The following is a 12,560-nucleotide window of genomic DNA, read 5'->3' on the forward strand; positions in this document are numbered from 1 at the left end:
TGTTGTTCCCCTAGTAACCTGGCTTCCTGTTGTCTCCTCAGCTCAGAGCCTATCAGCGGGTTCCTGGATGACTACGCCTTTGTGATTGGCGGTCTGCTGGACCTGTACGAAGCCTCACTGGATGCTGGCTGGCTGGAGTGGGCAGAGGCTCTGCAGGACAGGCAGGACCAGCTCTTCTGGGATGATCAGGGCAGCGGCTACTTCAGCAGCGAGACCACTGACCGCTCTGTGCTGCTGAGACTCAAAGAAGGTAGCACAGCCACCACTCTAGACTTTAATACAGGCTGCTGTACACTCATGTATAGTGCCAACCAAGGCACCTCTCTCACCTCATATTAGCACTAATATTATCATTGTCCCTATGCTTTAAAATCCATGCTCTTACCTCTTACTGACACTAGCAACATCATCACTGCCGCCTTTAAAAGTGTGATAACCAAGGCTTAAAAATCTGTTTTATTACCTCTTATTTGGGGCAAGCAACTGGTCCTTTTTTCTTCTGTGGAATATCTTTCTGTTCTTTTGATGTATTTTAAAGTTCCATAGGAATATGCAGATAGTTCAAAGACTGTGCTATATATCGAGCTGCAAGGTAAACCAGGAAAACAACTCCAATAATCAAGCTGCTGGTTGACCATGTGAGGAACCAGGATGCAGCGGTCTATCTGTAGTGCTGTATTTTAAATATTTGTACATCATTGTAAAAGTTTATTGTCTGGGGAGCCAGGGGAATATTTACTGTCTACCACAATGATAATTTCTCACAAAACCCGTCACTAGGACCTAATAGTAAAACCCAGTTCTACATCTGATTTTGCCCTAACTTGAACACCAGGATATCACAGCTGCATAATTATAGAGCCAGCTTAATTACTCAACGAGAATATGGAGGAAGGAAGTGGATATTGCACACAAGTCCCCAAACACCAAACAGCTATTGAACAAATCTTCTTATTGAACAAATCAATTTTAAGAGAAACATTCTTACACTAATTTATGTATTGGGAAACCATTAAATAGTACATTATTACTCAGTTCCTTGGCTTTATCATGACAATGACCGCTAAATATGTTTGTCTCAATATATTTGATACAGCCGAAAGAAATATGTAAGAGGTAATCAATATTCAATATATATATATATATATATATATATATATATATATATATATATATATATATATATATATATATTTATATATATATATAATATATATATATGGGGTTCGGGTCATTGTCCTGCTGAAAGAGTCTTGGCTGACTCAAACAGGTTTTCCTCAAGGATTTGCCTGTACTTTGTACCATCCATTATCCCCTCTATCCTGACACGCTTCCCAGTCCCTGTTGAAGAGAAGCATCCCCATAGCATTATTATTATTATTATTTGTTTATTTAGCAGACGCCTTTATCCAAGGCAACTTACAGAGACTAGGGTGTGTGAACTATGCATCAGCTGCAGAGTCACTTACAACTACGTCTCACCCGAAAGACGGAGCACAAGGAGGTTAAGTGACTTGCTCAGGGTCACACAATGAGTCAGTGGCTGAGGTGGGATTTGAACCAGGGACCTCCTGGTTACAAGCCTGTTTCTTTAACCACTGGACCACAGAGCCTCCTTATAACATGATGATGCCACCACCATCATGGGATGGTGTTGACTGGGTGATGTGCAGTGTTGGGCTTGCGCCAGAAGTAACACTTGGAATTTAGACCGAAAAGTTCAATTTTTGTCTTGTCTGACCACAAAACCTTTTTCCACGTCTGCAGTATCATCTACATGCTTTTTAAAGATGATGCTTTTTGAGTAATGGCTTCTTTCTAGCCACCCGTCCATAGAGGCCAGCTTTGTGTAGGGACCGGCTTATTGTTGATGTGTGAACACTGACTCCCATCTCAGACACAGAACTTTGCAGATCTCTCAAGGCCATTGTTGGCTTTCGAGTGACATCCCGAACCAGTTTCCTGCTTGTCCGGCTCTTCAGTTTGGGAGGGCAACCTGATCTGGGTAGTGTCTGGGTGGTATGATGCATCTTCCACTTCTTAATGATGGACTTCACTGTGCTGAGAGGGATAATCAGCGTCTTTGAAATTTTCTTGTACCCATCTCCTGCTCTGTTTTGAAAGCTCCTTGGTCTTCATGGTCGCTTTGTTGGATTACTATGCGAGTTGCAGCTTGAAAGTCTTTATATACCTGAGGGAAATTATCTACAAGTTAAACCACTTTGAATACACACAGGCTGAAACCATTTCACTAATTATGTGACCTTTCAAACAAATCATTTGCACCTGAGCTGATTTAGGGCTGCAGTAGTGTCACAAAGACGGCCGGAGTGGGTGGTGTCAGACCAGAGCCAGGAAGTAACACACAGAGACTTGGAGTTTTGGTTAAGCTGAGCGCGTGATCGCGCTCAGCATTTAATAAACAGAACAGAAAATAAAAGGTTTGAAACAAACAACACACGGGACACGGCACTTGCGCCAAAATAAATAGACAAACAAAACGGACTAGACAGTGCACAACAGACAGACGAACAAAACACGGTGAGCAGATTTAACTATTTACGCTTTTACAATACACAATTACCTCTGTCTCCAATCCCGTTCTCCACTCACCGAACACCTAACCCCGACTGCAAGAAATGTGCGTCTATATATACACTATTGTGCTGGGATTCAATTACTAATTAATTATTCACTTGAATCCCAGCACGTGAATTAATTCTGTGCAACCCCGTGCTCACATATTACATTTAACCAGCACGTGAAGTGATTTGTGCTCTCCTCGTGCCTAAATACAAATCTACACTTTTTAAATACACGTGAAACACAGACCCGTTTATATCCTGTGTACCAATGACTATACACCAACATTAACACACGCACCAACATACAAATGCACACAGGGACGGGCACATTGCCACAAGTAGCAAAGGGGTTGAATACTTATGCAACTGAGATTAATCTGTTTTTCTCTGTACATCTTACTTATTTATATTCTATATGCATTTTTTAACTTTATCAATGTGGAGTAGTTTGTGTAGATTCTACATGTAAAGTCTAATTTGAAAGCGTCGTGGAGTACGCTCAGGTGCCAACAAAATGTGAAAACTTTGCAGGGGGGTGAATACTTCTGCATAAGCCCAGTCAGATGCAGTGATGCAATGACGGAGATGAACACCGACAGATGGATAAGCAATTAACATGTAGCCTGAGTAGCAGCAGTTTTTTCAAAAGTAAGAAAGTGCGTGGTTGTCTTAGCCAAAAGGCCCGCAGCCATAAGACCTCTTATTCACAGCTATCACCGTAGTCTCTTAACAGTTCAGTGGGATAAGAAATAAATATATTCTCCACTAATTGGCATTCAGCAAGGTTTCACAAAACATAGTATTTTGTCCAGTGACGTTTTTCTTTAGCTTAACAACAACACAGTCCACAGCATCCAATCAACAGCACCAGAGTCATGATAGTATAATCCAAAAGTCAAATAACTGTGCATTAATTCAAAGTGCAAGGCAAAACAGGTGAGCAACTGTTCATCAAGCCAGTTTCATCAAAAGTGGTCCGCCGAGAACTCCACAAAGCGGGATACCATAGTGGCCCAACGCCCTATTCAGTGACTTTACATTGGTGTTTCCATTTTTTTGTTCACTACCTGTATATGACACCTCAGCTTCCCACAATGTAGCATACTACTTCATGGATTTTAGTCTTTATTTATGAAGACGATTCTCAGGAAAACGTTTGAGGAATTGCTGATCCTCGTATCACATGCAGCATGAAATGTATTCTACTTTGTCCCCATCATTTGAATAATGCAGGGGAGGGTCATCAAACATATCCATGTGATGTAAACAATCCAATACAGTACTGAGCTAATGTGTGATTTAGGACTCGCAGGATTTTAGGGCTGAGGATCCTTCACCCTTAACTTGAAAGTCCATGTCGCCACATTTGTTACTGTAGTTAGTTTTGCGATTTAAGAGGCAACAGAGTAAAAACAAAAACATATTTTTGAGTTTTTTATTGGTATTTAATCATAATGTTTATACTTGTATTGCTTTTCTTATTTATCATCGCTGGATGCTTTACATTACATTGAGCTGCCTGTGGTTAAATACATAACCTTTACATTAAATACCAAAAATATGGTTTCATTATGATATGTAGCTTAGTTATTTGTAACATTGAAAAACCTGATCCAAATTTGAGTACATTTGACTCATTTTGTCTCTTTTTACAGACACACAGCCAATAATGTGTATTAATAACGTTTCTTAATATTCATTATAGAGGTGGGCAGGGGTGTTGCTAGCCCATTGGGTCCTTAAGCAGGAATATTTTTTTTGCCCCCCCCCCCCCCCCCCCCCAAAAAAAACAAACAAAACAATTGCATTTTTTCCATAAGCCACACTTGTTAAAAGGTCCTAAGCCACAGATGACCACAGGAATGTTTTTACCAGCTTTAACTCTGACAGGCTCCTCTCTTTAGAAGCTACCTTTACCTGGAGTTTTACAGCAGTTCTCAAAGCGATCCAAAGGTTAGGATAGAGCTCTTTTAATTGGTTTTTCGTGTATAAAGGAGAGGACTTCATAAGCTGTCATTTTCTTTGGAAGCAAACTGTATATGCTTACAATTTCTTGGAAAAGATACTTTCCATTTGAGATCTGATACATGTTCGGAGCGCAAGTAGTTTTGCAAGTTATTGCAGCGTTCGCTTAACAACTCCTTAGGCATTTCTGCTGTTTGTTTCAAATCTCACAATATTCCAAACTTGTCTTTAACACTTTCCATAGTTTGAAATCTGTCCTCAGTTGATGATGTTATGGCTGAGTCCACTACTTCAAGTGGCTCGTCAGGTGCTTCTAAGACGTTTCTCTTTGAGATGCGCAGGCATATTTATTTGTTCACAAATCTCCTTAGCTGTTATTTGAGCACCAGCAAATCCATCTTCTCTGTAATCCATCAGAAATGTTTTGGAGCTTTCTAGCAAATTTGTAGCCAGAACCATTTGCATAGAAGGGATTGTAGAAGCTTACTGACGTGATTGATGTTTATCAAAAAGGTAATAACACACAACTGAGCATATCAGGAAACGGTAGATCCAATTTCCTCACCCAGGACTTGAGCTTCTACTTTTGCCACAGCCTCAGTACATTTCTCTCTTACCTCCAACAAAGCCTGCCTGACTTCAGCAGCTTGAAACCTTACTGCTTCTATGCTTTTTAACTCTACTTTCCCATCTTGTTTCACTCAAGGATTTCAACTTCACATTAACGTAATGACACAAAACATCCCATTGCTGTGTGGCAGCAGAAAAAACATGGTAGCGTTTCTGAAGGTATACAAAGAAAGTGGCAGCATCACGTGATGATTTTGCAGCATCTGCAATAACCAAATTCAATGTGTGCGACCCAGAAGGAACATAAACAGCTCAGGTATTTGTTTGTAGCAGTGAAGTTTGAACACCTTGTCTTTTGCCTTGCATGTTTGCCCCATTACCGTAAGACTGACCTCTGCAGTCATCCAATGGAATATTGAGCTCTTCAAGCTTTTCTGAAATTGCATTTGACAAACTGAGACCAGTTGTTTCAGGCGCTATCAGGAATGTTCTTTAATTTTTGGCTTTTCATCAACTGCAACTACTCTAATTATCACAGACATCTGTTCCTGATGGCTAACATCGGGGGTGCAATCTAAAATGATTGAATAGCATTTATTATTATTATTATTATTATTATTATTATTATTATTTGTTTATTTAGCAGACGCCTTTATCCAAGGCGACTTACAGAGACTAGGGTGTGTGAACTATGCATCAGCTGCAGAGTCTCTTACAATTACGTCTCACCCGAAAGACGGAGCACAAGGAGGTTAAGTGACTTGCTCAGGGTCACACAATGAGTCAGTGGCTGAGGTGGGATTTGAACCGGGAACCTCCTGGTTACAAGCCCTTTTCTTTAACCACTGGACCACACAGCATTTTGACTCCTTCACTTGTGCCACTATTTTTTGAACTAGTTTTTTGCTGACTGCTTCAAACAATTCATCCTGAATGTCTTTCCCTAAATGAGTATGGGGCTTACCCCTTTGAACACACCCTACTGTTCCATTAGTGGGGCAAACTTAGCAAGCAATTGCACTTCTTTCAAGACGTTTCCATTGTTTGGCATGTATACGTTTTCTGAGCCAGAAGAACCACAGAAAGCAAGATTTCTTTCTGCAAGCGACGGCACAGTTTAAATCAGGCGCAGCAAAACATCACGCCAGTACTTTCTTTCAGCTTCAATAAGACACATTTGTGACAGTCGTTTTCCCTTTCTTTAAACAAATTTCAAGCTCTTTCCAGGACTGCATGTGCTTAATATGTTCAGGACTATTTTCATGGCTCTTTAGAAGTACACTAATGTTGACCCAGAGTCCTGGCTGTCCTTCATCCACTTCAGCATTCAATCCAACTTCAGCAACTGAACCAACAGCTCGCGCAGTGTGATCTCTTGCATCTGTATCGGTATTGCTGGCTGAGCCTGGGGTGCTGGTATGTTCTTCAATTGCATTACCAGTGGCTGTATTGGGGATTGGTTCTTCAGCAGAACGTCCTTTGGAAATACACTTGAGCATTGCACCTGTGAAAATGAAATCCCAATTTCATTACATTTACATAATTAGGTATTTTCTAAATGTATGCTTTGTACTTTAATATATATTTATTAAAATCAATTGTATTATTTGAAAGAGACTTGGAGTACATTTTTTAAACACACATTAACAGATGCAATCTCTCTATTCCTTTTCTGTTAATGCGTGTTAGTGTTTTTGTTCAGTTTACTTGGATCCTCTTTAAATAGTCAATTTTGTGGCCTTTCGTTTGATAAACACATGCTTGCACGACACGCAAGTACAAAGTTATACATAAACAAATAAAAACAGTAGAAAACAGGCGAAAATGGGGCTGAGTGTAATACATTGCATTTATATTGTTTATTAGTTCAACAAATCAAATACTACATGGTGGCTAAAATACAATTTACATCTGATCTCTGCTCAGAATGTGGTTGATGGGAACTTGCTGAGAATGAGCTGAAGTGGAAGTGTATTAGCTAAACTCCTTTCACAATTAATATGTGTATCTACGTTTTAATTAATAATTAGAGTCGGCTTAATATCAAAACTAATAAATGCAGCAAGCACAGCGGAGCAAAATATATTGAAAACGCAAAGCCCCAGTCCATGTGTGCACAATCATTTCAGAGAAATATTGCAGTTGTTTACATCGTGCACCTTGAATACATTCATATACTGTAGAGAGAATGTTGTTGTTTTTTTATAAGATATCAGATTCGCTGTTGATCTGCTGTGTGGTAGATAATGAATAGATATTGCTTTACCTCATAATGCCATCAACTCAGATTAATAACTACATTCTGATCTTGTGGATACGAATAAAAAAAAAATGGTATGAAATTATAACATGACTACTAATCAAATGTAATATATATATATATATATATATATATATATATATATATATATATATCAGTATATATAAATAACATCACCATATTTATTTAAAAGTTCACATTTGAAATTCGTAGGTTAGTACTTCACAAAGGCGACTGGGTCCTTATAATAAAGTTCACACACCTGACAACTAACTAATATAGCCACACCACTACTAATAATAAAAAAAACAACATACCTTTTTCCTTAAGGATAAATTCCTTCTCCGTTTTTTTCTTTTTCTTTTTTCGGCCCCAGAGGTGTACGACCTTTTTGACGCCATTTCTACTCACACACTGAGCCGTTAGCTTTCTCAAATCATGATGCAGCCAATCAGCACTCACGCGCACTACATGTGCAGCTGACTGAGAATTGGCTTTCTGAAGCAATTTTTAAACGTCCCTCCGTTACTGAGTTATGTGTTTTTGGATCATTTTGAAAACATATTTTTGGTCGAATTGAGAACAATAGTAAAACAGGTAAAAGACAAATAATAATAATATATTTTAATCTTTTAAAAACCTGAATTGGGGGCCCCTTGAGCTGCTTGGGGCCCTAAGCAATTGCTTTGTCTGCTTATGCTGAGCGCTGACCCTGGAGGAGGGAATTTGTCATGGCTGTAAAATAATTCTGACCGTCGCTTTTCAGGCTCAGAAATCCAGTCTGGAAAAATTATTTGTGCAAAAAAAAAACAGGTAGACATCATTTGTTGCTTCAGAAATTGCGCTGATTTACCAGGCGTTACTCATCCCCACAGCTACTTGTCTTAGGTAAGATTAGACTCTAATGTACCATGAAATAGCCACTATTTTTCTGGCTACTGCATAAGGAGGCTGTGTGGTCCAGTGGTTAAAGAAAAGGGCTTGCAACCAGGAGGTCCTGGGTTCAAATCCCACCTCAGCCACTGACTCATTGTGTGACCCTGAGCAAGTCGCTTAACCTCCTTGTGCTCCATCTTTCGGGTGAGACTTAGTTGTAAGTGACTCTGCAGCTGATGCATAGTTCACACACCCTAGTCTCTGTAAGTCACCTTGGATAAAGGTGTCTGCTAAATAAACAAATAATAATAACTAGAGTTGCTAGCAACTATAAAAGCTTCCAAGCAGTTATCATGAAATTTAAGTGCATTGGTTATTATAGATTAAACGTTATCATCACAATTGTGCTAACTATGTTAATTTTGGCACAAATATGAGAAGACTTTTGAAAATTGCCCGAATTTTTCATTAAATCCAAGATGGCTGCCACACCATGTGACCAAAGGCCGACATATTGACCATGGCACAACATCCATAATCCTCTACATCCTTGTCAAATTTTGTGTGTTTTGGTGCAGCCGATAAGAAGTTATAGGCAGTTTTATAGCCAGTTGCGTATGTTGATGATGTCATGCATCACGTTTGACCTTTAGGAGAAGTCAGAGGTCAAGGGTGATTTTTTCATAGAGCACATATGACTTCCTATACGTGTTCCATTATAACTATGACCCTGTCGGCACGCCCTAGGAGTTAAAATTTCAACGTAAATTCCAATATGGCCGCCACGCCGTGTGAGCAGTCTGTTTCAATCTTCAGCAGTTATTACTTTCCAATGGTCGTGCAATTGTGTTGACTTTGAAGAGCATAAGTGCAATGGTGTTCTTGTTATGGGTTGCAAAAGTTTTTTTTTACAATTATCAATATGGCCGCCAAACCATGTGACCAAAATGTGTCATTTTCATATCACCAGTACTTCACGTGAGTCTCTATGGTCATATAAAGTTTCATGACTGTAGTGTATTGCACCTTGGATTTATGCACGAATGTATGAAAATAGAGCCGTCGTGAAACGGTTATTTGCGCGCCATGTTTTGTAACGAAAAAGCGTGGATTTTACAAATGGTAGAAAGGACCTGGTCATGAACATGGTGCCAATTTAGGTGTCAATTGACACTGCGGTTTAAGACAAGAAGATTGTTGAATATTTGGCGCCAATCCAGCGTAGCTGGCAAAGTAATTGTTCAATCGACCTCGATTGAACATATGTTTTTTATAGGCCATTGCTGCACTATCTGCTGCCATTGTCATAGTTCCACCTTAAGTTGTTTTTAACTGCAAGAGTTTTGAAAAATTCCCAAAATTTCCACGAGATCCAAGATGGCGGTCGAACCATGTGACTTTTTCATTTGGGGATGCCAGTCAGGTTGTCCAGCCATAGGCATCTACTTATGCGTTTTCATAACTCTGCGATGATGTTTGGGAATAATAATAATAATAATAATAATAATAATAATAATAATAATAATAATAATAAACACAGCAATAACAATAGGCTTCCTCAGCCTTTGACTTGGAAGCCTAATAATGATTTTTGATTTACACCGATATCTGGTGGTACACTGTATTACAGTATATTGCAGTTTTGATAGACCTAGACTGACGGAGAAATATGTCTGGGTTTGGTCTGTGGAAAAGGTGGCAACCCTACTTTTATTGTATATGCATTAAAGGAGAAACGAAAAATGTTTTTTCTTTTTTTACATCAGTCAAGGAATACATATTAAAATTAAAAGGAAGGCAGTGCAGTTTCACTTTACGTTGCCTCTGCCTGTCCCCTGCTGAGTGCTGTGTCTGTTGATCGCTCATTTTTAGTCATTGTAAGCCACCTTCACCTTTCACAATAAGCTACTGACCAAAAAATACGCCTGGACTGCTGGGGCTTTTCACGTGTCGTCTCGGACATTATCGTGCACATTAAATGATCTCTCGCGCTAAACTTAGAGCGTGCACTATGGCATTTAAATGAGCCAAATAGTGTGCACATAAATTAATGCGTTCTCTGCTAGTAAGTAGGGCAGTACATTTAGATTAGGCTTGCTACTTTATGTGAACGCTAACTTTAAATTTAGTGCCCTTTTAGTAAATGAGGCCCCATGAGCCCAAACCTCATTGTTGATTCGCCACTGTTGCCATGACAACCCAGGTGACCTTTTCCAAACATTAAGCCAGTATCCTAGGGAATATATATGTGTGTGTGTGTGTGTGTGTATATATATATATATATATATATATATATATATATATATATATATATATAAACAAGCTGACTAAATAGTAGAAACTGTTTACTGCTTCAGTACGGTCCTGCTCAATGAATGTGTTGCATATTTAAAAATTCTCATTATATGTGTGTCTATTAGGGACTGTGATTTGTCCTTGCTGTCTTGTCAAACCCATTAAAAACCTTGATTCGAAAGAGCCATATATAGCTCGCCTTTACATTATATCAATATGACATTGTTATGTGGTAGTAAAATGCATATATCATAGATCTTATTGGAATGTTTTATCTGTGTCTTTAATTGGTGCAGTTCTGTTGTGGATCTGAGTAGTTTATTTCAGTGAGGGGCCAGCAAAATCAAATGCTTCCTCTACAATCAATATTTTAAATATTTACTATCTCTATTTCTTAGTCTGCACATTTATTGAGTACCAATCAATACCAATCTGACAGTGTGATTTTAAAATAGAACCTGTCATGATCAAACCAACTAACACAGTCGTATTTTACCTGTGATTATTTGCTTTCCTTCTTTTATCCGTTGAATATAAAATCATTTCACTTTGCTTGTTTCGATAGAAATGTGTCATCACTCCATCGACAAAGAATCACATCTCCCAGTTGATACAGCGGTAGATCATTCAGGGGTAGATGTATTAAACTTTCCTGTCACAATAGTCGCAAACCAGTTGCAAACGAGTCGGTAGTCTAGGGTGAAATGTACTAAACAAGCGCAATGCTGTTAGCGACTTTTTAGGGAATGCTTTGCAGCAGCAGTTTTTCTTTGCGATTCAGCCTTAGATGAATATGTAATAATGGGCGTTCCTGCTTAAATTCGCAAAAAAGGGGCGGGGATAGTGCAAATGAGGGTTCTCAAATATTATAATGAGATGTACTAAAGCTGCCGACAATTGTGACACTTACAGTTGCATCAATTTGTTAAGAACTTTTGAAAGCATGTTTTAAATAGTTGCAATTTTTGCTGGCATTTCCCAGCCTGCATCTTCTCCTGCGTTGCCAGTTGTGCATTTTTGAGGCGCACAAATACCTATTTTTCCCTAAAAGCAGGGTGTACTTACAAGCCTTGGAAACAAATTTCTATGACACTTATGGTTTCCCCAGTGTGTTGGGAGCAACACATATGCCGCTAACCCCTCCAGCTCATTCTGAACATCTGTATAGGAATAGTTTGTAATTGTGCACAATTTAGCACTGCACCACTGACTTACTTAAATAAAAACTGATAGTATACATTTGTAAAATGTGTACTGTATAGGCGTAATGTACATATTTATATTTTTTTCATAATGTAATGTGTAGCCTACCCAAAACACATTAGTGTGATTTCAGCGCAACATTTATACATTTAAAATAGATTGAGCAGTATAAATGTATGTGTGTGCAGTTTTATTGTATTTTTTTAAACCTGACACCTCCTTATGTCGGACAAACACATCTGGTATAGCGAGGAGCTACTGTATGATTATGAAAAGCTTTTTGATAGAAACACACTTTTTATTTGGGGGTGAAGGTGGGGGCTCCACTATAGAATATGATGAGATTAAACTGTCTTTCATTATTTATTTGAAAAAATGTTGCAAAATAACTCTCGCAATATTAGAGATCTCGCTAAGATGACGTAACAGATATTTAAATGAGTACATTGTGGCTCTCTTTATTTTTTTATAAGATTTTGTCAGGTAAAAGTGTGTAATAATCTCACCACAGTCACGGCTTAAATGATCATGGCTACAAAGACTTCACATTTAAAATAATATAAAAATATACATACTGTAATATTGTAATAGTTGTGCTAAATAAACATCCATTTAATATATTTAACTTGTATTTAAATTGTTTTCTTTTAACACCCAGTAAACAGTATTATTTTTATTTATCAGATATTTTTCAAACAACTGTAACAGAACATGCTTGTCCTTGTCCGAAAAAAATAATCTGAACACTGAAATTACATTTTTAAAATAAATGTTCTGATTGTAAGCTGAGAGTTTTACAACAATAT

General features: G+C 38.3%; 1 protein-coding gene across 4 annotated transcripts in view; it reads left to right on the plus strand.

Moving 5' to 3' along the window:
- The window catches only part of spata20 (spermatogenesis associated 20), a 146,755-nt gene that overhangs the window by 35,308 nt on the left and 98,887 nt on the right, over positions 1 to 12,560 (plus strand). For all 4 annotated transcript variants that reach the window (XM_058989986.1, XM_034039619.3, XM_034039620.3 and 1 more), the window contains one exon: positions 42 to 250. In XM_058989986.1, coding sequence (XP_058845969.1) covers positions 42 to 250 — 209 coding nt within the window. The remainder of the gene's footprint in view (positions 1 to 41; positions 251 to 12,560) is intronic.

Source organism: Acipenser ruthenus, chromosome 17 (assembly GCF_902713425.1).
Source record: "Acipenser ruthenus chromosome 17, fAciRut3.2 maternal haplotype, whole genome shotgun sequence".
NCBI lineage: Eukaryota > Metazoa > Chordata > Actinopteri > Acipenseriformes > Acipenseridae > Acipenser > Acipenser ruthenus.